This window comes from Triturus cristatus, chromosome 3_1, assembly GCF_964204655.1.
Source record: "Triturus cristatus chromosome 3_1, aTriCri1.1, whole genome shotgun sequence".
NCBI classification, from domain to species: Eukaryota; Metazoa; Chordata; class Amphibia; order Caudata; family Salamandridae; genus Triturus; species Triturus cristatus.
In genome coordinates this window covers 690,139,559-690,164,769 of record NC_140583.1, presented here as the reverse complement: position 1 = coordinate 690,164,769, position 25,211 = coordinate 690,139,559, and the positions used below count along the sequence as shown (strand labels likewise).

At 51.5% G+C, this 25,211-nt stretch overlaps 1 protein-coding gene across 1 annotated transcript in view; it reads right to left on the bottom strand.

The window, feature by feature from the left end:
* LOC146860809 (sperm-specific sodium:proton exchanger-like) overlaps positions 1-25,211 on the bottom strand; it is a 5,538,638-nt gene that overhangs the window by 4,227,198 nt on the left and 1,286,229 nt on the right. The window contains exon 6 of the mRNA XM_085646172.1: positions 1,226-1,390. Within this exon, the coding sequence (XP_085502298.1) occupies positions 1,226-1,390 (165 nt within the window). The remainder of the gene's footprint in view (positions 1-1,225; positions 1,391-25,211) is intronic.

Below are 25,211 nucleotides of genomic sequence, written 5' to 3'. Positions count from 1 at the left end.
TATTTCAGTTTTGGCTGGAGGACTGCAATTGCCCATTTTAAAAGGTTGTGATCACAGGCATGATACAGTAAATATTTGTGAATATTGTTTACATTTTCTGTCGTTCTAGTGACGTCATCACTTTTGTCTTGTAATTGTGGTTTTAGGAGTGGTGTGCTGTTTTAGAAAGCAATCATAAGTAGACTGTTGTCCACGAACAGAAACACTGATTTAACAATACATTACCTCGCATTACTTGTCTATTAGATTCTTTCTACCATTATGATTTTCATTCCCACTGTAAATGCATTTATGCATCTGAGAGATTATTGAAGTGATATGTACTCACAAACATTGCTGGGCAGTCACATATTTACTGCAACTGTGATAACTATGATGTACTGGGCATCGAGGTTCCTTACATTGCCGTAAGTGGTTTAGACCTTCACTGTTCATCCACTTCTACCCAGAAAGGTGAGGAGGCTTAGGAAGTCAACTCTCCATCATAGACGGACCAATGATCTTAGTGGAGGCTTAGGAAGTCAACTCTCCATCATAAACTAACCAATGGTCTTAGTGGGAAAAACCAGCACTTTCACCTTTGCTGTAATGTAGTTATCCCGGTAGTTCCAAGGGACAAGGCAAAAGCTTGGCAACATAAGTGAAGAAAAACTGGAAAATTTCACTATATAACTGAAAAAAATCAACTCTGGCAAAGGAAGAAATATTCCATACACTGTCTTTATATTGTTTGGCTTGTCTTACAAACTGGTCTGTTGGCTTTTCCAGGTATTCACTACATACTTCTTTTAATGGTGGGAGTCCTAAATTAAATTGATGGTTTACAGAAAATACCAACTAATTTCAAAAGAGATATTACTGCTTCCTGTTTATTCATTGCATTTCAGTGACTAAGTGACAGATTACAGGAGAATTTTTACAGATGGGGGAATTCTTGTATTGACCCACAGCAGCAAGCCTAATACCATCTTTCATTGGAACATTTGTCCAGAGGAGGAAAGATTCTTCATTAAGGTGCCACATAGGCACATTAGTGGAAGACCATTCTCCTGGTTTTAGGTTGGAAAAAATGGATGCTGTAAATTCACACACATGTTTTCTAATTTTCTTACAACTCATCATTTCGAGGGTATTTGACTTGGCTATGAAATGCATAATGCGCATCAGGGGAATATGAATGAAGTGCCATTAACTTGAAACATATTACACAAAATGTGTCACTTACCCAAATAGAATGTGAGATGAACCACTGTAAGGCTAATAGCTACTTCGGATAGCTCATCGTGGAGCACACGAGACAGCCAAAGTGTTGTTAACTGTGACATTACGAATCCAAACAGAGGACTTACAAATATTTTCATCAAGACAGTCATCGCTATGCTGGCGCCACCTAAAACAGAAATCAACCATTACAACGATTTTCATTTCTAAACAAAAATTATGAATAACATTGCAAAAAAATGTATTTACAAAAACGACTGAGAAGCCTGTCAATGTTCGCATGTTCTCAAAAGTTGTAGTTTCAGAAATATATTGCTTACCTGTAACGTACTTGAAAAAATTGTGTGACCAAGAAGATGTAGGACTATATAAGATTGCAAATTACCAATTAGCATAATTATCCGGTTACTCGAAATGACATAATGTAAACTTTCCCCAGGTGTATTCGCCACTGGAAATTGCTTCACAAGTATAAAAAAAGAGCCATCATGTCTAAGGTATCGCCACGTGGCGCGAGACATAATGGCTGCTGACTGACATATTTCTGGCAAGTGTCAATTAGAGTAACAATAAATGATCAAACACAAAAGAAGCTGGGTATAGACATTTTGCTTAATATGAAAAAGTGGTCTCGGTGAACCAAGTCTGTCTTTAAAGAATAACCTGTCTTCAGTGTTGCGTCTGCCAAAGTGAGGGATAGTCTCTGTACACATCTCCCCAAAAGCTAACAGTTAAAGAGACCAGAGGAACTCTAAACTTGTACCGCCCTCTTTTTTCCATTCACCTCGTTTAAACAGTGTGCCTCCTCTTCAGATCATCTCTTCCAGTGTTGATCTCCTCCTTTCCTCTCTATTCCTCGCGACCTCAGGTATCTTCTTACCCCTCCCCATCCTCCACCATTCACAGGCCATTATATTCCACTTCCCATCCTCGCTTTTCTTTTTATTGCGATCCTCCTCTTGTTCTCTCATCCCATCCTTGAACACGCCGTCCTTCTCTTGAACTCTCTCAAATTTTAAACTGACTTCGCCTCTCCCGCTTTGTATCGTCCTGATAAAGGAGAACAGATGAAGGCCATGCCAAAATTGGTAGGAGAGTAGGGTTAAATAAGTACGTTGTATGATTGCACATCAGCAATAGCATACCACCTAACTAGTTGGGGTTGACAAGAACGCGGTTGCTGTTCCAAGCTGTTAGAATCGGTTGCCCAGTTTTTAATTTTAGCCTTTCTTCATATGACGTGGAATAAGATTTGTATAGCGCACTATGCCCAACGGTGTCAAAGGTAAGGGTGGGCGGCAAATTCCGTTCGCTGAATTTGCGAAATTTAGACATTTTTGCGTTCCGTGAACAATGCGGAAATTTCTGCGATCCGCGGCTTAGCAGAGATTCTTTTCATGTTCACGCTTTAAAAATGCATTCTCGCGCGCGTGCGGTTGACTTACCGGGATCCCTGCGTTCGGCGACGAGTTTGCCGATCCGTTCGCGTGCGCCACGAGATGTCGGTAGCCAGTCGCGCTATCCCGCGAGAGTTTGCGATCACGAACACATCATTGGCCGCGCTATCTGACATCCGGTGGAAGTGTGGTGAAGCATAATTTTCAATCTGGAGAATAATAATATCTCGAGCAGCATAAAACCTTCTGTAAATGATGAATTGGATGAAAAAAACTCCCCAGATTGACATTTGGCTGTCCTTTTTTGTGCAAGGAGTCCTTTTTTTCCAAAAACATTTTTGGGGGAGAGGTAGGAAGTAGCACAGAGTATCCAAATTCCAGTTCCTGTCCAGCAGGCTCCTCCCAGTGCTTTGTCCATCTCCTGTTCATTCTGCCTTTGGATTTTCAGCTGGAAGGATCACTCTTTGTGTCTACTGCATCATTATCATTGAATTTGAGGACTTTTGAATTTGATATTTTGCAAGTAAGTTGGTGTTGTTTGTTTGGGGCATTGCAGGTGCTGCAACTACAATTTTGGTACTTATCATTATTATTATTTTTAAATTGTTGTGGGTTAGCCAGTAGGCCCAGAGCTAGTCATGAGTGGGTGCATGATGAAGCAACTGTTCCTTTGGTGTGTGTTGAATTTATTTCAAACATCATTTAGGGCATGGAAGGCATTGGATTGAATTGCAAAATGTGTATTTTTGGGGTTATTTCTGTTTTTGGGTGTGTGTTAAATAAATGCCTTTGTTGTGTGTGGTGTGTTGTTGTGTACCTTGCAGACCTTGTTTAGCCCTGTAGATTTTCGTTTTTGCATTTTAGTGCATTAAAAGGCAAAACAGTGTGGTTTAGCATGCATCCTTTGCCTGGCTATTATAGGCCTTTTGTCAGTACATTGTTTTTCAGGCCTCCTGCTTGTTTCTTGTGATTTGTGTGTGTCCATGTGGCTGGTGGCCATTTCTGGTGGGAGTTATTAGTGTGCTGCTTTTGCCATATAGGCCTACATGTTATTCCTTTATGGCCTAGGCTTCTTATTCTTGTGGGCCTGGCCATGAGGCTGGCGGACATTTTGAAGACATGCACTGTGCTTTTTGCAAAAGGCCTGCATTGTCTGTCTCCAGTTTCTTGTAGTTGTGTGGGCCTGGCCATGTGGCTGGTAGCCATTTTTTCATTTTTAAACATATTTTATTAGTCAATTTGCATATATTGCACAGGGCTCTGCACACCAGAGACATCTGCCAAAGCAAACCAAAGACAACCATTACAGCAATCAACTTCCCCCCCTCCCCCATGATCAACAATACAATACATAGGAGCATTTAACGATATGTCACCCCACCCCCAACTCCTCCCCTCCCACTCCCCCCCCCAAAGATCGCACAGGCCCATACTATCTAATCCGTAGCATTAAAAAGGAGATCAGAAGGTCCTAATCCAGGCTCACCACCCCCCGATCCTTCCCTCCCCTCCCCCTATACTGGACCACAGACTTAAACTGGCATCAAAGGCTCCTCCAATGCCAGAGGTTCCAGTCTGAGGCCCCGGTACTCCGCCCATCGTTTCCATATTTTATAGTGTTTGTGCGGGCACCCCCTGGCCACAAAGATGGGTTGCTCCAGACCCATGCAAAAGTCCAGACAATTTTTCCAAGCAGGCACTGAGGGAGCCCTCGTCGCCTTCCAGGCTTTAGCAATGTCTCGTTTCACCAGTGTCAGGCCTAGGAGCATGAGGTGTCGTTTATAGGCATTGACCCCAACCCCCTCCATAACATGTAGCAGTGCCAGCTGTAGTGTGCGGGTAAGCTCCCAGCCAAGGACCTCTGAGAGACAGGCAAGACCCCCCTCCAGAAGCGGTCTAATGATTTGCATTGCCAAACCGTATGTATAAACGTACCCTCAGCCCAACCACAGCGAAGACACTCCGGGGAGGCGATCATCCCCGCCCGCCAAAATCATGTCCTAGTAAAGTAGACCCTGTGGAGGTATTTGAATTGGACTAGACAAAGCTGTATCGCTATGGCCGCCGCCCGCGGGGCTGCCAGGGCCTCCGTCCAATCCTCCTCTTCCAGCCCGCCCACATCTGCCTCCCAGTCCCCTCGGAGTTTCTGAAGTGTAGGGGAGCAATGCGTGACCAGGGACTGATAGATACGCGAGATCTTTTTTTTTTTTTTTTATTTTTTTATTAGAAACCGTTGGTACACAACAAAATACAGACAAGGGCCTACAACCACCAGGGCCGGCCGCTATAGAGCCCGAGGGCCCGCAATGCAACGCCACACATTCAAATGAACCAGAGGCAAAGCTCCCGGCAGTTCGTGAGCACATGTAACAGGCCGTGACCATAGGCCAGGAGCAATCGGAAAAAACAGTTTCATTTTCTATTAAATATAAAACACACTCAAGGCAATGAGAGTCCGAAATAGCAGCGTGCTCTTCCCAGGACGGGGAACAACGTACAGTATCCAAAGCAGTTCTTGTCTGCAAGCGGTAGAGGGGGGCAACGGGAAAACAAAGCATGGAACACACCTCACACCATCCCGCAGAATGTGTGGCTAGGGGGACAAAGCAATATCGACCTCTAATGGCAGAGGCGGGGTGCAGATACGTCCACGATATAAGTTCCATGGACCCCATACCTTAGTCCATTTCCCTGGCTTGCCTCTCGCCACATACACCGTCTTTTCCCTAAACATACACCAGTCCATATTCTCCTTCCATACCTCGATCGTGGGCAGCCTCGGGGAGCCCCATAGCTGTGCAATGTTACGCTTAGCCACCATGTACCCCAAGGTCACCCACTGCGTCTGTGCCGCGTTACAATCATTCGGTTCCCAGACATTCAACAAACACCTCCTAGCCTCTGGCAACAGAGCAACGTGCGTGACCTCCTCCATTACGGTGTGGATACCGTTCCAAAATCGCACAACCTCCGAACATTCCCATAAGATATGAAGAAAGGTACCCGGCAGGCCACATCCACGCTTACACAGTCCATCCATCGAGTAACCCATACGCATCAAACCGGGCCCCGTGACATACACTCTATGAAGGATCTTCAGCTGTACGAATCGTAAGCGGGCCGGGATCGCCACCTCTTTCGGGGAGGCCACCGCCGATACCCAGTCCTCATCGTCCAGTTCCAAGCCATCGCCCATCCATGCCTCCCGCAGACGGAGCAGCAAGTCCGCTCGATCATTAATGAGTTTCTTATAAATCAGAGAAATAGTGCTGTCGGGCACGTAGCCATCCAACACTCTATCCTCCAGTGGGGAATACTCGGGGATAGCAGCAACGTCCGGAAAAACCGAACACAGCGCATGGTAGACTTGAGCATACCGGAAGTACTCTCTATCGTTTAATTTATATTCAGTTTTAAGCATTTCAAACGTTTTGAAAGACCCCTTCGCCTAAAGATCACCCACCTTACATATACCAATCATATCCCATTTCTCAAAGCCTTTCGATCTCCACAAACAGCCCAACCGCCTAGAGGCATACAACGGCGTTGCCCGAGTCAAGCGATCCCTCCACCCCATCGCAGCATTCGCCGCGTGCCACACACGTACCGCAACCTGCGTGGGTCCTGTCAACCGCGTGTCCGGGGTCACCGAGTACAGCGCCCTATTATAGTCCCCACCCGGGAGCAGAAATGTATCCATCTCGAAGGCCGGATTCAAGGCAGGACCGTATATCCCGTGGTTCACCGCCGCCAACTAAGACGCCCAATAGTATCGTTTAATATCGGGGAGGGCGACCCCCCATCGTACCAAGGGAGCGTCAACTTGGCGAGAGCAATCCGCGGCCGCCCGTCCCAAAACAGTTGGCGCTGAAGACCCTCCACCTCCCGGAAATAACGGGCTGGCACGACATCTAGAGTATTTTGCAAAGCGTACAAGAAGCGAGGTAGCGACATCATTTTAAACAATGCCGCCCGTCCGAGGGGCGAAAGCGGAAGTCGTCGCCACCTCGCGACGTCGGCCTTCAATCGCTGGAGGGGAGGGAGAAGGTTTCGCTCATAGCGGACCGCGGGATCCAGTGAGATAAAGATTCCCAAATATTTGAACCCCAGGGTAGCAATCTGGATAGGGCAATCCCGTGGCAGGAGGGGGGCCTCACCCGAGAGGACGTAAACACACAACTTGGCCCAGTTGATGACCAGGCCGGAGTTGCGACCAAAGGAATTCAGTACGTCCACCAATACAATTAGCGACTGTCGGGGAGAGGTGAGATACAGAAGGATGTCATCCGCGTAAAGGGAGTGTAACGCCCTGAACGTCTCAGGATCGTTTAACAGACACGATAATGAGGACGCAACCACTTGTGAAGGGTTAGTTATTTTAATGAAGGCAAAAACAATACAACGAATAAACAAAAGTTATAGTCACTGGAATCCTCCAGGCTAAGTACGTTACCAGCCCACAGCACGGATGGTCCTAACCGTCCTCTGCATATACGCCGATCCCGGCGTATGCCAACAGAGGGCAGAAATGAAATGGCCGACAATGCCAATCGGTAGGCTGTGAGGGGCACGACGAGTATTGGGGAGAATCGAGGAGTCAGGGAAACACCCAGCCGGGGTCTCTACCTGAAGGGAGCAGCCGCTCAACCTCTTCCTCCGACTGCACCGGGACGCGGAGTCACCTCCTGGTGATGCGTCACCGATACCCCAATCAAAAGCAAGAAGACTGAACCGAGAGCAGCCGCTCGATCGATCCTGTGGACTTCCGAGTCTGTAACGCGGCAAACACCTCCTGGTGTGCGTTACAGCTGGCAGTCCCTGTATCTCTGGTCGGGCTGGGAGTTACGACTCCAACCAGCAAAAGCGCCACTGCGCTTTGACTCAGCCGAGTCAAAAAGCGAAGCTCAATGGTTGACCGGTAGAGCTTCCGGGTCCTTCACAGGTGACGATGGGGCAAGACACGGCCCAGGGAGTAACGACTCGACCTACCTCCGTTCTTGCCTTACTGGAGCACCACTCCGGAACACTGCTCTTCACGAAGCAGGTACGTCGGTGTAAACACAATATCCGACAGCCTTGTACCTCCCGGTTCCTCCCTTTATAGGGCGTGTTTTCCTTGAGTTATGTAACAGCTCTCCTGTTTACATAAGGGCGTGTTTTCCCTTGAGTTATGTAACAGCTCTCCTGTTTACATAAGGGCGTGTTTTCCCTTGAGTTATGTAACAGCTCTCCTGTTTACATAAGGGCGTGTTTTCCTTGAGTTATGTAACAGCTCTCCTGTTTACATAACCTCTCAACCGCTAAGCATCCTGGGAGATGTAGTCCGTTTACGCTGGTTACCGTTTTCCTCCCCTCGCATGACAGGAATTCTTGACAGTACATCCTCCCTCTCAGCGGCTCCCCACGGGTCCAGCGCTGGCAGGAAAAAGCCGATGGAACAAGGAGACCAAGCGCGGAGCATGAACCCCTTCAGCCGGTTCCCATGATTGCTCCTCCGGGCCATAGCCTTTCCACGCAACCAGGTACCACAGCTTCCCCCTGCGCCATTTGGACGCCCGTATGCCCGACACTTCATACTCCACCTCCGACTCCACGCATACCGGCCTAGGTGTCCCAGACGGCTTGGAGGGTGCTGGTTTGAGCAATGATACATGAAAGACAGGGTGTATCCGCAATGACTGGGGCAAGCACACCTTCACGTTCACGGGACCCATACACTTGGTAATGCGATAGGGGCCCATGTACTTGGGATGGAACACACTGTTCTTTCGAAACCTCATGTTTCTTGTGGATATCCAGACGTAGTCTCCAGTGCGGTACAGTGGCCCGGGCCTTCTCTTCCTGTCGGCCGCAGCCTTGTATCGTCTCTTGGCCTCTATTAGGACAGCCCTTGAGCGCATCAACGTGTCTTTTATGTGTGCCACCCTGTCCGCTGTGGCGGGAATCCTGTCCTCTCTGAACGGATGTAGAAATGGCAAGAACCTGGGATGTTGGCCATAGTTGCTATAGAACGGAGATGACTGTGTGGAGCTGTGAGTGGCGTTGTTATAGGCTATCTCTGCAACCCATAGCAAGTCGACCCATTCTTCCCTGCCCTGGTCCACAAAACATCGCAGATACTGTTTGAGCGTTTGGTTCAGGCGCTCGGTTTGGCCGTCCGTTTGAGGGTGGTAGCTGGTGGACAGGGCGGTCTTAACATGCAGCGCAGTGCACCAAGTCTTCCAGAATTGCGCAGTAAACTGCGACCTGGTCCGACACGATCACCCCAGGTAATCCATGCAGTCGTACCACATTCTTTAGGAGTAGTGACGCCAATTCCCCGGCCGTAGGGACTCTCTTGCAGGGGATGAAGTGCCCCATTTTCGTCAAGTAATCCACCACCACCAGTATTGCCGTCATCCCCTGGTCTACCGGTAGGCCCACCACGAAGTCCAGTGATATGCTATCCCATGGTCTATCCGGGGTCGGAAGTGGATGTAAGAGCCCTTGGGTTCGGCCATGGTCGGCCTTCATGGTAGCACACGTAGGACACTCCTGTCCCCACCTCCTGACATCCACTCTCATGGTTGGCCACCAGAAATGCCGTCCCATGCTAGCCACCGTTTTTTCAAAGCCCAAATGACCTGCGCATGGAGAGTCATGGCACCAGATGAATGCTTGTTTCCTTAGCCTAGGCGAGGGTATCAACAGGCACCTGCCCTTCAGGGGTATCCCGTCCTTCAGCTGCCATTCTCTGTGACTGAGGAGCCACCTCCGCCATGCGAATGACCTGATCCCTCTCTTTATTCCCCTCAGGAAAGTATCCGGTTGGATAACCCCCAATACCATCCTCGGGGAAATGATGGAACGCTCGGTCGCAGGCAATGGTTCCTTAACTGCAGATTGACGGGACAGGGCGTCCGCCTTCCGGTTTTCCGTCCCCGGCCGATATGTGATGCGGAAGTTGAACCCCGCAAAGAAGATCATCCACCGCAGCTGCCTGGGAGAAAGGTGTCTTGTGGCCGTCATGAACTGTAGATTCCGATGGTCCGTGTACACCGATACCACATGTCTTGCCCCCATCAACCAATGCCTCCATTCGGTGAAGGCGTCCTTGATTGCGAGAAGCTCCTTCTCCGCAATATGGTAGTTGCGTTCGGCGTCGTTGAGTTTGCGGGACATGTATGCAACGGGATGAAGCACCCCTGTGTCGTGGTTGCGTTGGGACAAGATAGCCCCCAGCGCCACATCCGAAGCGTCCGCTTCCACCACGTAGGGGAGATCCGGATCGGGGTGAGCCAACACCGGCGCCTTACCAAAGGCGCTTTTCAGGGCCTCAAAGGCTGTGTTCGCTTCAGGGGACCAGACAAACTCCTTGGACTTCCTCAGTAGCTGTGTGATTGGGGCCACCAATCCTGAAAATCCATCTATAAACCGCCTGTAAAAGTTGGCGAAGCCAATGAAACTTTGGACGTCCTTCACGCTTTGGGGCACCGGCCATTCTTTCACCGCCTTGATCTTTCGTTCTGCCATCTCCTGTCCCTCTGGACTCAGCATCACTCCGAGGAATTCCACGGACGTGACTTGGAAGTCACACTTGCTGAGTTTACAAAACAGCTTGTTTTCCCTCAGCTTTTGGAGCACAGCATTGACGTGGTGTACGTGCTCCTCCACACTGGACGAGTAGATGAGGATGTCGTCGATATATACGACCACGTAGATATCCAACTCCTCTCTGAATACCTCATTCAAAAAGTACTGAAAGGCTGCCGGGGCGTTGCACAGACCGAACGGCATGACGAGGTACTCAAAAAGGCCGAACCTGGTCTTAAAGGCGGTCTTCCACTCGTCTCCGTCCCTCATGCGCACCAGATGGTATGCCCCTTTCAAATCCAACTTGGTGTAGATACGAGCTTTCTTGACCTGTTCCAGCAGTACACTGATGAGAGGCAAGGGGTACCGATTCTTTATGGTTATCGCATTCAATGCCCTAAAGTCCACACAGGCTCTCAGCTCCCCATTAGCTTTCGGGATGAAGAAGAGTGGCGAGGCGGCCGGAGACTTGGACGGGCGGATGAATCCTAGCTTGAGGAGTTTATCCAGGTACCCCCGGAGATGCACGTTTTCAGGCTCCGTCAGGGCATACAGCCTGCCGCTGGGAACGCTGGCCCCTGGCACCAGGTCAATCTGGCAGTCAAACTGTCTATGTGGTGGTAGCACTTCCGCCTTCACCTCATCAAATACATCCTCAAAACTGTGATAAGCCTGGGGGAGAGCCACATCTTTTTCTGCCGCTGTAGCCACCGTCTGACTCCCGCTCTCATCTGCGTCAAGGGATTCCGTTCTTTTTCCACAATGCAGGATGCAATACGGTGACGTCATTTCGACGCGATGTGTTGGCCAATCCACAGAGGGGTTGTGTTTCTGTAGCCACGGCAATCCCAATATGACGCCATATTGGGGCGCTCGGATGATGTTAAAATCGATTTGTTCCAAATGGTTCCTCCCATATCTCATCGGAAGGACCCCCGTGTGCTGCCCGATGGGCCCCGTCACCAATCGCCTTCCGTCTACAGCATAGACGTCTTCGGGTACAGCTTTGGGAAGAAGCACTAGCCCTAGCCTGCATGCCTCGTTGTGGTCCATAAACATGCCAGTGGCCCCTGAATCCCCTATACTGGACCACAGACTTAAACTGGCATCAAAGGCTCCTCCAATGCCAGAGGTTCCAGCCTGAGGCCCCGGTACTCCGCCCATCGTTTCCATATTTTATAGTGTTTGTGCGGGCACCCCCTGGCCACAAAGATGGGTTGCTCCAGACCCATGCAAAAGTCCAGACAATTTTTCCAAGCAGGCACTGAGGGAGCCCTCGTCGCCTTCCAGGCTTTAGCAATGTCTCGTTTCACCAGTGTCAGGCCTAGGAGCATGAGGTGTCGTTTATAGGCATTGACCCCAACCCCCTCCATAACATGTAGCAGTGCCAGCTGTAGTGTGCGGGTAAGCTCCCAGCCAAGGACCTCTGAGAGACAGGCAAGACCCCCCTCCAGAAGCGGTCTAATGATTTGCATTGCCAAACCGTATGTATAAACGTACCCTCAGCCCAACCACAGCGAAGACACTCCGGGGAGGCGATCATCCCCGCCCGCCAAAATCATGTCCTAGTAAAGTAGACCCTGTGGAGGTATTTGAATTGGACTAGACAAAGCTGTATCGCTATGGCCGCCGCCCGCGGGGCTGCCAGGGCCTCCGTCCAATCCTCCTCTTCCAGCCCGCCCACATCTGCCTCCCAGTCCCCTCGGAGTTTCTGAAGTGTAGGAGAGCAATGCGTGACCAGGGACTGATAGATACGCGAGATCTTTTTTTTTTTTTTTAATTTTTTTATTAGAAACCGTTGGTACACAACAAAATACAGACAAGGGCCTACAACCACCAGGGCCGGCCGCTATAGAGCCCGAGGGCCCGCAATGCAACGCCACACATTCAAATGAACCAGAGGCAAAGCTCCCGGCAGTTCGTGAGCACATGTAACAGGCCGTGACCATAGGCCAGGAGCAATCGGAAAAAACAGTTTCATTTTCTATTAAATATAAAACACACTCAAGGCAATGAGAGTCCGAAATAGCAGCGTGCTCTTCCCAGGACGGGGAACAACGTACAGTATCCAAAGCAGTTCTTGTCTGCAAGCGGTAGAGGGGGGCAACGGGAAAACAAAGCATGGAACACACCTCACACCATCCCGCAGAATGTGTGGCTAGGGGGACAAAGCAATATCGACCTCTAATGGCAGAGGCGGGGTGCAGATACGTCCACGATATAAGTTCCATGGACCCCATACCTTAGTCCATTTCCCTGGCTTGCCTCTCGCCACATACACCGTCTTTTCCCTAAACATACACCAGTCCATATTCTCCTTCCATACCTCGATCGTGGGCAGCCTCGGGGAGCCCCATAGCTGTGCAATGTTACGCTTAGCCACCATGTACCCCAAGGTCACCCACTGCGTCTGTGCCGCGTTACAATCATTCGGTTCCCAGACATTCAACAAACACCTCCTAGCCTCTGGCAACAGAGCAACGTGCGTGACCTCCTCCATTACGGTGTGGATACCGTTCCAAAATCGCACAACCTCCGAACATTCCCATAAGATATGAAGAAAGGTACCCGGCAGGCCACATCCACGCTTACACAGTCCATCCATCGAGTAACCTATACGCATCAAACCGGGCCCCGTGACATACACTCTATGAAGGATCTTCAGCTGTACGAATCGTAAGCGGGCCGGGATCGCCACCTCTTTCGGGGAGGCCACCGCCGATACCCAGTCCTCATCGTCCAGTTCCAAGCCATCGCCCATCCATGCCTCCCGCAGACGGAGCAGCAAGTCCGCTCGATCATTAATGAGTTTCTTATAAATCAGAGAAATAGTGCTGTCGGGCACGTAGCCATCCAACACTCTATCCTCCAGTGGGGAATACTCGGGGATAGCAGCAACGTCCGGAAAAACCGAACACAGCGCATGGTAGACTTGAGCATACCGGAAGTACTCTCTATCGTTTAATTTATATTCAGTTTTAAGCATTTCAAACGTTTTGAAAGACCCCTTCGCCTAAAGATCACCCACCTTACATATACCAATCATATCCCATTTCTCAAAGCCTTTCGATCTCCACAAACAGCCCAACCGCCTAGAGGCATACAACGGCGTTGCCCGAGTCAAGCGATCCCTCCACCCCATCGCAGCATTCGCCGCGTGCCACACACGTACCGCAACCTGCGTGGGTCCTGTCAACCGCGTGTCCGGGGTCACCGAGTACAGCGCCCTATTATAGTCCCCACCCGGGAGCAGAAATGTATCCATCTCGAAGGCCGGATTCAAGGCAGGACCGTATATCCCGTGGTTCACCGCCGCCAACTAAGACGCCCAATAGTATCGTTTAATATCGGGGAGGGCGACCCCCCATCGTACCAAGGGAGCGTCAACTTGGCGAGAGCAATCCGCGGCCGCCCGTCCCAAAACAGTTGGCGCTGAAGACCCTCCACCTCCCGGAAATAACGGGCTGGCACGACATCTAGAGTATTTTGCAAAGCGTACAAGAAGCGAGGTAGCGACATCATTTTAAACAATGCCGCCCGTCCGAGGGGCGAAAGCGGAAGTCGTCGCCACCTCGCGACGTCGGCCTTCAATCGCTGGAGGGGAGGGAGAAGGTTTCGCTCATAGCGGACCGCGGGATCCAGTGAGATAAAGATTCCCAAATATTTGAACCCCAGGGTAGCAATCTGGATAGGGCAATCCCGTGGCAGGAGGGGGGCCTCACCCGAGAGGACGTAAACACACAACTTGGCCCAGTTGATGACCAGGCCGGAGTTGCGACCAAAGGAATTCAGTACGTCCACCAATACAATTAGCGACTGTCGGGGAGAGGTGAGATACAGAAGGATGTCATCCGCGTAAAGGGAGTGTAACGCCCTGAACGTCTCAGGATCGTTTAACAGACACGATAATGAGGACGCAACCACTTGTGAAGGGTTAGTTATTTTAATGAAGGCAAAAACAATACAACGAATAAACAAAAGTTATAGTCACTGGAATCCTCCAGGCTAAGTACGTTACCAGCCCACAGCACGGATGGTCCTAACCGTCCTCTGCATATACGCCGATCCCGGCGTATGCCAACAGAGGGCAGAAATGAAATGGCCGACAATGCCAATCGGTAGGCTGTGAGGGGCACGACGAGTGTTGGGGAGAATCGAGGAGTCAGGGAAACACCCAGCCGGGGTCTCTACCTGAAGGGAGCAGCCGCTCAACCTCTTCCTCCGACTGCACCGGGACGCGGAGTCACCTCCTGGTGATGCGTCACCGATACCCCAATCAAAAGCAAGAAGACTGAACCGAGAGCAGCCGCTCGATCGATCCTGTGGACTTCCGAGTCTGTAACGCGGCAAACACCTCCTGGTGTGCGTTACAGCTGGCAGTCCCTGTATCTCTGGTCGGGCTGGGAGTTACGACTCCAACCAGCAAAAGCGCCACTGCGCTTTGACTCAGCCGAGTCAAAAAGCGAAGCTCAATGGTTGACCGGTAGAGCTTCCGGGTCCTTCACAGGTGACGATGGGGCAAGACACGGCCCAGGGAGTAACGACTCGACCTACCTCCGTTCTTGCCTTACTGGAGCACCACTCCGGAACACTGCTCTTCACGAAGCAGGTACGTCGGTGTAAACACAATATCCGACAGCCTTGTACCTCCCGGTTCCTCCCTTTATAGGGCGTGTTTTCCTTGAGTTATGTAACAGCTCTCCTGTTTACATAAGGGCGTGTTTTCCCTTGAGTTATGTAACAGCTCTCCTGTTTACATAAGGGCGTGTTTTCCCTTGAGTTATGTAACAGCTCTCCTGTTTACATAAGGGCGTGTTTTCCTTGAGTTATGTAACAGCTCTCCTGTTTACATAACCTCTCAACCGCTAAGCATCCTGGGAGATGTAGTCCGTTTACGCTGGTTACCGTTTTCCTCCCCTCGCATGACAGGAATTCTTGACAGTACATCCTCCCTCTCAGCGGCTCCCCACGGGTCCAGCGCTGGCAGGAAAAAGCCGATGGAACAAGGAGACCAAGCGCGGAGCATGAACCCCTTCAGCCGGTTCCCATGATTGCTCCTCCGGGCCATAGCCTTTCCACGCAACCAGGTACCACAGCTTCCCCCTGCGCCATTTGAACGCCCGTATGCCCGACACTTCATACTCCACCTCCGACTCCACGCATACCGGCCTAGGTGTCCCAGACGGCTTGGAGGGTGCTGGTTTGAGCAATGATACATGAAAGACAGGGTGTATCCGCAATGACTGGGGCAAGCACACCTTCACGTTCACGGGACCCATACACTTGGTAATGCGATAGGGGCCCATGTACTTGGGATGGAACACACTGTTCTTTCGAAACCTCATGTTTCTTGTGGATATCCAGACGTAGTCTCCAGTGCGGTACAGTGGCCCGGGCCTTCTCTTCCTGTCGGCCGCAGCCTTGTATCGTCTCTTGGCCTCTATTAGGACAGCCCTTGAGCGCATCAACGTGTCTTTTATGTGTGCCACCCTGTCCGCTGTGGCGGGAATCCTGTCCTCTCTGAACGGATGTAGAAATGGCAAGAACCTGGGATGTTGGCCATAGTTGCTATAGAACGGAGATGACTGTGTGGAGCTGTGAGTGGCGTTGTTATAGGCTATCTCTGCAACCCATAGCAAGTCGACCCATTCTTCCCTGCCCTGGTCCACAAAACATCGCAGATACTGTTTGAGCGTTTGGTTCAGGCGCTCGGTTTGGCCGTCCGTTTGAGGGTGGTAGCTGGTGGACAGGGCGGTCTTAACATGCAGCGCAGTGCACCAAGTCTTCCAGAATTGCGCAGTAAACTGCGACCCCCGGTCCGACACGATCACCCCAGGTAATCCATGCAGTCGTACCACATTCTTTAGGAGTAGTGACGCCAATTCCCCGGCCGTAGGGACTCTCTTGCAGGGGATGAAGTGCCCCATTTTCGTCAAGTAATCCACCACCACCAGTATTGCCGTCATCCCCTGGTCTACCGGTAGGCCCACCACGAAGTCCAGTGATATGCTATCCCATGGTCTATCCGGGGTCGGAAGTGGATGTAAGAGCCCTTGGGTTCGGCCATGGTCGGCCTTCATGGTAGCACACGTAGGACACTCCTGTCCCCACCTCCTGACATCCACTCTCATGGTTGGCCACCAGAAATGCCGTCCCATGCTAGCCACCGTTTTTTCAAAGCCCAAATGACCTGCGCATGGAGAGTCATGGCACCAGATGAATGCTTGTTTCCTTAGCCTAGGCGAGGGTATCAACAGGCACCTGCCCTTCAGGGGTATCCCGTCCTTCAGCTGCCATTCTCTGTGACTGAGGAGCCACCTCCGCCATGCGAATGACCTGATCCCTCTCTTTATTCCCCTCAGGAAAGTATCCGGTTGGATAACCCCCAATACCATCCTCGGGGAAATGATGGAACGCTCGGTCGCAGGCAATGGTTCCTTAACTGCAGATTGACGGGACAGGGCGTCCGCCTTCCGGTTTTCCGTCCCCGGCCGATATGTGATGCGGAAGTTGAACCCCGCAAAGAAGATCATCCACCGCAGCTGCCTGGGAGAAAGGTGTCTTGTGGCCGTCATGAACTGTAGATTCCGATGGTCCGTGTACACCGATACCACATGTCTTGCCCCCATCAACCAATGCCTCCATTCGGTGAAGGCGTCCTTGATTGCGAGAAGCTCCTTCTCCGCAATATGGTAGTTGCGTTCGGCGTCGTTGAGTTTGCGGGACATGTATGCAACGGGATGAAGCACCCCTGTGTCGTGGTTGCGTTGGGACAAGATAGCCCCCAGCGCCACATCCGAAGCGTCCGCTTCCACCACGTAGGGGAGATCCGGATCGGGGTGAGCCAACACCGGCGCCTTACCAAAGGCGCTTTTCAGGGCCTCAAAGGCTGTGTTCGCTTCAGGGGACCAGACAAACTCCTTGGACTTCCTCAGTAGCTGTGTGATTGGGGCCACCAATCCTGAAAATCCATCTATAAACCGCCTGTAAAAGTTGGCGAAGCCAATGAAACTTTGGACGTCCTTCACGCTTTGGGGCACCGGCCATTCTTTCACCGCCTTGATCTTTCGTTCTGCCATCTCCTGTCCCTCTGGACTCAGCATCACTCCGAGGAATTCCACGGACGTGACGTGGAAGTCACACTTGCTGAGTTTACAAAACAGCTTGTTTTCCCTCAGCTTTTGGAGCACAGCATTGACGTGGTGTACGTGCTCCTCCACACTGGACGAGTAGATGAGGATGTCGTCGATATATACGACCACGTAGATATCCAACTCCTCTCTGAATACCTCATTCAAAAAGTACTGAAAGGCTGCCGGGGCGTTGCACAGACCGAACGGCATGACGAGGTACTCAAAAAGGCCGAACCTGGTCTTAAAGGCGGTCTTCCACTCGTCTCCGTCCCTCATGCGCACCAGATGGTATGCCCCTTTCAAATCCAACTTGGTGTAGATACGAGCTTTCTTGACCTGTTCCAGCAGTACACTGATGAGAGGCAAGGGGTACAGATTCTTTATGGTTATCGCATTCAATGCCCTAAAGTCCACACAGGCTCTCAGCTCCCCATTAGCTTTCGGGATGAAGAAGAGTGGCGAGGCGGCCGGAGACTTGGACGGGCGGATGAATCCTAGCTTGAGGAGTTTATCCAGGTACCCCCGGAGATGCACGTTTTCAGGCTCCGTCAGGGCATACAGCCTGCCGCTGGGAACGCTGGCCCCTGGCACCAGGTCAATCTGGCAGTCAAACTGTCTATGTGGTGGTAGCACTTCCGCCTTCACCTCATCAAATACATCCTCAAAACTGTGATAAGCCTGGGGGAGAGCCACATCTTTTTCTGCCGCTGTAGCCACCGTCTGACTCCCGCTCTCATCTGCGTCAAGGGATTCCGTTCTTTTTCCACAATGCAGGATGCAATACGGTGACGTCATTTCGACGCGATGTGTTGGCCAATCCACAGAGGGGTTGTGTTTCTGTAGCCACGGCAATCCCAATATGACGCCATATTGGGGCGCTCGGATGATGTTAAAATCGATTTGTTCCAAATGGTTCCTCCCATATCTCATCGGAAGGACCCCCGTGTGCTGCCCGATGGGCCCCGTCACCAATCGCCTTCCGTCTACAGCATAGACGTCTTCGGGTACAGCTTTGGGAAGAAGCACTAGCCCTAGCCTGCATGCCTCGTTGTGGTCCATAAACATGCCAGTGGCCCCTGAATCCACCATGGCCACAACGGGTATCCACTGGTCATGCACTCCCACGTGCACCGTGAGAAACAGGTGTCGGTGTCCCTTAGTGACCGAGTTGGAGAGTGAAGGGATGGATGAGTGACTCCGAGATGCCCCTTCTTTGGTCTGGGAGTCCTCTAGTTTTCCGCCGGTATGTCCACCACGGCTGTTACCGACTGGTTGGCCCGATAACGTGACGTCTTCGGTTTGGCAGGGCATTCACGTACGTAGTGGCCTTTTTTGCCACAATATAGGCACAATCCTTGTTTACGGCGTGACTCTTTCTCCGTGGCTGTGAGGCTCGCTCGTATTGCGCCGATGTCCATGGGTTCTCCCTTGGATGCGGTGGAAGTTTCAGGACTTCCCACCGTCACATAGGATGGAAGGGATTTTCCTTTTCTCCCATGATCCCCTTTTCTTTCACTCAGCCTATGTTCCAGCCGTAATACCAGGTTGATAAGGCCCTCACATGTCTTGGGTTGAGGGTCAATATGAGCCACGGCGTCTTTGAGCTCATCGCACAGCCCGTGATGGAAGAGCGCCGTCTGTTTAGCAACAGGCCACTTGGTTTCCGCAACTAGCCGTCGGAACGCGTTGAGATACTGCACCAGGTCGTTGGATCCCTGTCTCAACTCAAGCATTTCACGGTCCGCCGTGTACGAGTCAGCCCTTCTGTCGAATACCTTCAGGAATTCCTCGCGAAAAGCACCCCAATCACATAAGATGGGGTCGTCCCTGCTCACCAGAGGTACGGCCCATTGTGCCGCGTTTCCAGCCAAATAGGAAATAAGGAAAGCCACACGAGCCTGACTCGTGGGGAACGCCTTTGGTTTGCACGATAAATGTAGCGCCACTTGTGTGAGGAATACCTGCACTGTGTTAGGATCCCCACTGTACCTCTCTGGTGTTGCCAAGGGGATGGCTACCGGCATTTCCACTACTACCGCAGGGGTCTGGTTCGTGAGGGAGGTGCTGGGCGTGAGCGGGTCCAATTGGATAGCATCCAGTCTGGCTTTTACATCGACTGTTTCTTGCCTAGAGGCAGCCACTTCAACTTGCACGGTCGCTAAAGCAGCCAGCACATCATCAAGTGTTGCCATGTCTGTTATCGACCGGGAGACAGTTAGTGTTATTACGGTCGGATATTTTGTAACGCCCTGAACGTCTCAGGATCGTTTAACAGACACGATAATGAGGACGCAACCACTTGTGAAGGGTTAGTTATTTTAATGAAGGCAAAAACAATACAACGAATAAACAAAAGTTATAGTCACTGGAATCCTCCAGGCTAAGTACGTTACCAGCCCACAGCACGGATGGTCCTAACCGTCCTCTGCATATACGCCGATCCCGGCGTATGCCAACAGAGGGCAGAAATGAAATGGCCGACAATGCCAATCGGTAGGCTGTGAGGGGCACGACGAGTGTTGGGGAGAATCGAGGAGTCAGGGAAACACCCAGCCGGGGTCTCTACCTGAAGGGAGCAGCCGCTCAACCTCTTCCTCCGACTGCACCGGGACGCGGAGTCACCTCCTGGTGATGCGTCACCGATACCCCAATCAAAAGCAAGAAGACTGAACCGAGAGCAGCCGCTCGATCGATCCTGTGGACTTCCGAGTCTGTAACGCGGCAAACACCTCCTGGTGTGCGTTACAGCTGGCAGTCCCTGTATCTCTGGTCGGGCTGGGAGTTACGACTCCAACCAGCAAAAGCGCCACTGCGCTTTGACTCAGCCGAGTCAAAAAGCGAAGCTCAATGGTTGACCGGTAGAGCTTCCGGGTCCTTCACAGGTGACGATGGGGCAAGACACGGCCCAGGGAGTAACGACTCGACCTACCTCCGTTCTTGCCTTACTGGAGCACCACTCCGGAACACTGCTCTTCACGAAGCAGGTACGTCGGTGTAAACACAATATCCGACAGCCTTGTACCTCCCGGTTCCTCCCTTTATAGGGCGTGTTTTCCTTGAGTTATGTAACAGCTCTCCTGTTTACATAAGGGCGTGTTTTCCCTTGAGTTATGTAACAGCTCTCCTGTTTACATAAGGGCGTGTTTTCCCTTGAGTTATGTAACAGCTCTCCTGTTTACATAAGGGCGTGTTTTCCTTGAGTTATGTAACAGCTCTCCTGTTTACATAACCTCTCAACCGCTAAGCATCCTGGGAGATGTAGTCCGTTTACGCTGGTTACCGTTTTCCTCCCCTCGCATGACAGGAATTCTTGACAGGGAGACACGGTCTTCAAACTCCGGCGTCCATCTAATGCCTCGCAACGACGGCTCCCAACGCAACCAGGCGGCGAGAGGCTCCAAAGAAAGCGCAAAGAGAAGGGGTGATAACGGACATCCCTGCCGCGTACCTCTCCCCAGTGCGAAGGGAGCCGACACCCTACCATTCACCACCACCTGAGCCAGTGGGTCAGCATATAGTAATTTTACCCAACTAATAAACTCAGGGCCGAACCCAAATTTCCCCAACACGGCCCAAATATATGGCCACTCCAAAGTGTCGAACGCCATAGTAGCATCTAAAGATGCCAAGATGGCCGGATCACGTATAAATTCCGCTCTAGCAAGCACGCCGTGCAACCGCTTCAAATTTAGAGCGGTATTCCGATGGGGTATAAAACCGGACTGATCCTGATGAATCAAGTCGCCCACGACCCGAACCAGTCGATTAGCCAATACCTTAGCCAGAATTTTGGGTTCTGCGTTCTACAGCGAAATGGGCCTATAGGAGGCGCAGCGATCTCGCGGCTTCCCCTCTTTGTGTATCACAACTATGTTGGCGAGGCGTTGGTCAGGGGGGAGGAAGCCCGCCGCACGTGCCGCTTAAAACATGTCCCGAAGATACGGCGCTATCTTATCGGGACGCAACTTATATAGTTCGATGGGAAGACCATTAGGACCCACAGCTTTACCCGATGCGATCGAGCGGGTGGCCAGAGCGATCTCATCTGACGACAACCTCGCCTCCATCAATACTGCATCAGCCTCCGATAGGGTTGGCAATGCAATGTCTCTAAGCAACAGATGAGAATCCTCCTCTGAACGCACAGAAACCGGAGAGTATACCCCGCGGAAATGAGCCGCGAAGCAGTCAACGATCTCCACCGGGTCAGTCACACGCACTCCATCCATTCTCTCCACAACGGGCACCACCCTGCTCGCTCTCTCCGTCTTATCCAACCAAGCAATCAACTTTCCGACCTTATCCCCCACATCATACAGTTGTCCTTGCTGCTCTCTACTCATCCCTTTAGCGGCTTCCGTGACTAGCGCTCTATAATCTGATTGTTTGAGGCTGAGAACATGCAATTTCTCATCAGTAACTCCCCGCTCCAAGTCCTCCTCCTTTTCAGCTATTTCAGTTTCCAGGCAAACCACCTCTGCTCTCTCGCACCTCTTAGCATGGGAGATAAGGGACAAGGCCTGCCCCCTGTTCACCACTTTATAAGCCTCCCATAGGGAGACGGCCGACGACACCGACCCCACATTATCATTGAAGTAGTGATCAGTGGACTTGACCAGTTCCGCGCGGATCTTAGGGTTACGTAGATGCCAGGGGCTAATGGGTGCCACTCTCCCCTCTGCCCCAGGGACAACCTTCAGTTGCAACCATATAGGGGAATGGTCAGAAATACCTCGGGCTAAATGACGCACCTCCCCAATCATCCCAGCTTGGATCGCCGGCATAAGCATGTAATCAAGTCTCAAGAGACTCCCATGGGCCCCCGAGTGAAAGGTATATTGCGCCTATCCCGGGTGCATCAATCTCCAGCAATCTACAAGTCCCAAAGTGTCCAAAAAGCTACCCAACCAGGCCTGAGCCCTAGGGAGATCCCTGGGGGGGTGACGGTCCTCCAACCCGGAGATAACGGCATTAAAGTCACCCCCCAACACCAGAACCCCCCCAGGGAGTCGCAGTACCAAACGCCCCAAATCAGCAAATGTTGCCGTCTGTAACCCCGGAGGCACATACACAGCCACGAGCGAAATAGTCCTACCCTCCCATCTCCCCACCAGTGCCACATAGCGCCCCCTATCATCGTGAAGCACCTCGTCCACTTCCAATGGGAGAGAGGCCCTAACCAAAATGCCCACTCCCCTAGAGCCAGAAGTGAAACCAGAGTGAGCGGCAAGGCGATAGCCCCTCCTATTTAGGGCATGGAAGGAGTTCCCAATCAAATGTGTCTCCTGCAGGAAAACAATGTCGGGCGAAATCCGCTTAAAAAACTGCAACACCACCCCGCGCTTGATCCTGTCCCCCAGTCCATTCACATTCCACGAAAGGATTCTCAATCCCCTACCCCCCATCCCACTCCCGTGCATGATACCCACATCCCGGGAAGCACAACCCGGATAGGTCAGCAGAGAACTTCACATTGCCTTGCGAAACAAACAAACAATCCCCAACAACCCCCCTCCCCCACAATCCCCAAACCACAACTCCCCCCTCCCTGCACTCCTGCTTGAGCCCAAACAGCCCCCCCAACTTGCAGTGTGCCTGTCGCCCTAACATATACCACAAAAAGAACCCCAGAAGGAGGAAAGGACCCCAATAAGCTCCCCACAACCCCCAGGCATTTGGAGGGCATATTGTGCCAAACTAGGGTCCAATTGAGCCAAGGTACAAAACGTCACCAGTCCAGTCCATCACCAGGAACCAAGTTCTAGTCCTGCTCCACCAAATCCCGTCCGCTCTCCGCCATCCGACTGTCTCGATCCTGTCCCCGAGGCAGGGCATCCAACCAGTCTGCAACCGCCTCCGGCCGGTCGAAAAAGTGGGAACGACCCTGGAACTCAACCCGCAGCCTCGCCGGGAATAACATCGCATATTTCAGCTCCATGTCCCTCAAGCGCCGTTTGACACCCAAAAATCCCAGCCGTTGTTTCTGGACCGCATGCGTGAAGTCCGGGTAAAAGCTGACATTGGAGTTCTCAAACTTCAGCGGCCCGGCCACCCTCGACGCCTGAAGGATAGCATCCCTATCCCGAAAGTTAAAGAGTCGGGCGATTATAGGCCGCGGGGGAGCACCCACCTTGGGCGCACCACCCGGAATCCTGTGGGCCCGCTCCACCGCAAAGAACTTGCTCAGTCCCTTGGGCGCGAGACGATTGGTCACCAGATCCTCCACAAAAAGATCCGCAGCAGATTCCTCCGATCTTTCCGGCACTCCAATGATACGAACATTGTTCCGTCTAGCCCTGCTTTCGGAGTCCTCAAGTCGACGGTCCGTCAGGTCACTGGCTAGCCGCAACCTACGGACCTCCGTCTGCAGGGCGGCCACGTCCACAGTTAGGCTCGACGCCGCTTGACTCAAGGAGTCGACCCGCTCGTTAGTTTTGGACAGGTCTGCCCTGACCAAATTCACATCGATCAGGACCGCGTCCAGTTTATGAGCCAAGGTATCAAACTGCTGACCCACAGCGGTCTTCATCTCCTCAATGGCGCCCATGACGTCCAGCAGGGTCAACTCTGACGATGGGCCTGAGACCTCCTTAGACGTCTCAGGCGATTTATGCGAGCCACCAGGGGATCCCTTTGCCTGCGCATATCGATCCATGTTATTGACCTGGGTATAGGCACCCCTCCGGGTTGACTTGGGTTTCGACTTGTCTCCCCGCCATCGTCCGGAGGCCACCAAGGCTGGCACCCGCCCGCACCAGGAAAAAGGGACCAGGTAGCTAATTCAATTGAACACAGCCGTCGCCGACAGTCAGCCCATGTATAGTCCGAGAGTCAGGCCAGACACTTCGCCGTCCGCGCCCCTCTGAAACACCAAAGTCTCTCAGCCGATATCAGAGAACAAGCTTGAAAACGAAAGTGAAAGTGCGGGGTCCGTGGCAGATCAAGCCCAGACAGCCGCTGTTGTTCACTTCGTACCCGGGCACTTCACCAGCTCGAGATCGGGACCAAGGCAAGAGCAGGCCGCAAACTTCGGAGTGCAACCATTCCGGGTCCCGCCGTCCGATCTGAATTTGGAAAACGGGTGGCACCTCAGCGCAAGTTCATCTATAGACGTGGGAGGTTGCGGAGGCCCTCGAGAGCCGTAAGCCTACGCGGCCATCTTGGTTGCCTCCCTGAATTTCTTCACGCGAGATCTTTTTGTCTTGCAGATCCCCCATAAAGACTTTCGCTTCCATGGGACTAAACTCGGGTATGGACTCCAGGCCCTGCAGGCTAGGGGACAACGCGTAGTTTTATACAATAACAAATGGTATAAAGGAATAAATACAAAGACATTTCTGAGTAGAGCACATTTAATCACCCTCTCCACAATTATTATTCTTGATGAATTGTATCAAAACATGTTTACAATCTACATAGAAAATAGCACCTAATCTAGAAGAAAAATACACAAAAATGACATAAATTACAACATTCTATACATAAACCAAAAGGACATCAATGTATAACACAATAACCCTGTGAAAATTATTCTCGCTTGAGTCCGCCTTACAATTCTGGAAGGACCACTAAGAGGTAGTCCAGGTGGTACACTTAAGGTTAGTCAACTAGTACATGTCGTTCTAGTGTGCCATCCTACAATTCCAAACAATCACTATAATTCCAGCGACTCCTCCATAAGAAGTGTCTACGTGACCACGTTTCAGCCTTAATACTTCTTAGGCCTCCTCAGGACAGGGTTAATACATTACTGTACAGAAACAAAAATAATAATAACAATATTACTTCAACCCTCCGCTATGTAAGGAACAAGCTGGTTAAGAATAGTGACTGCCCTCAGTGCCCATTTCAAACACCAACAAACCTGTGTCAATCCTACTAACAACTT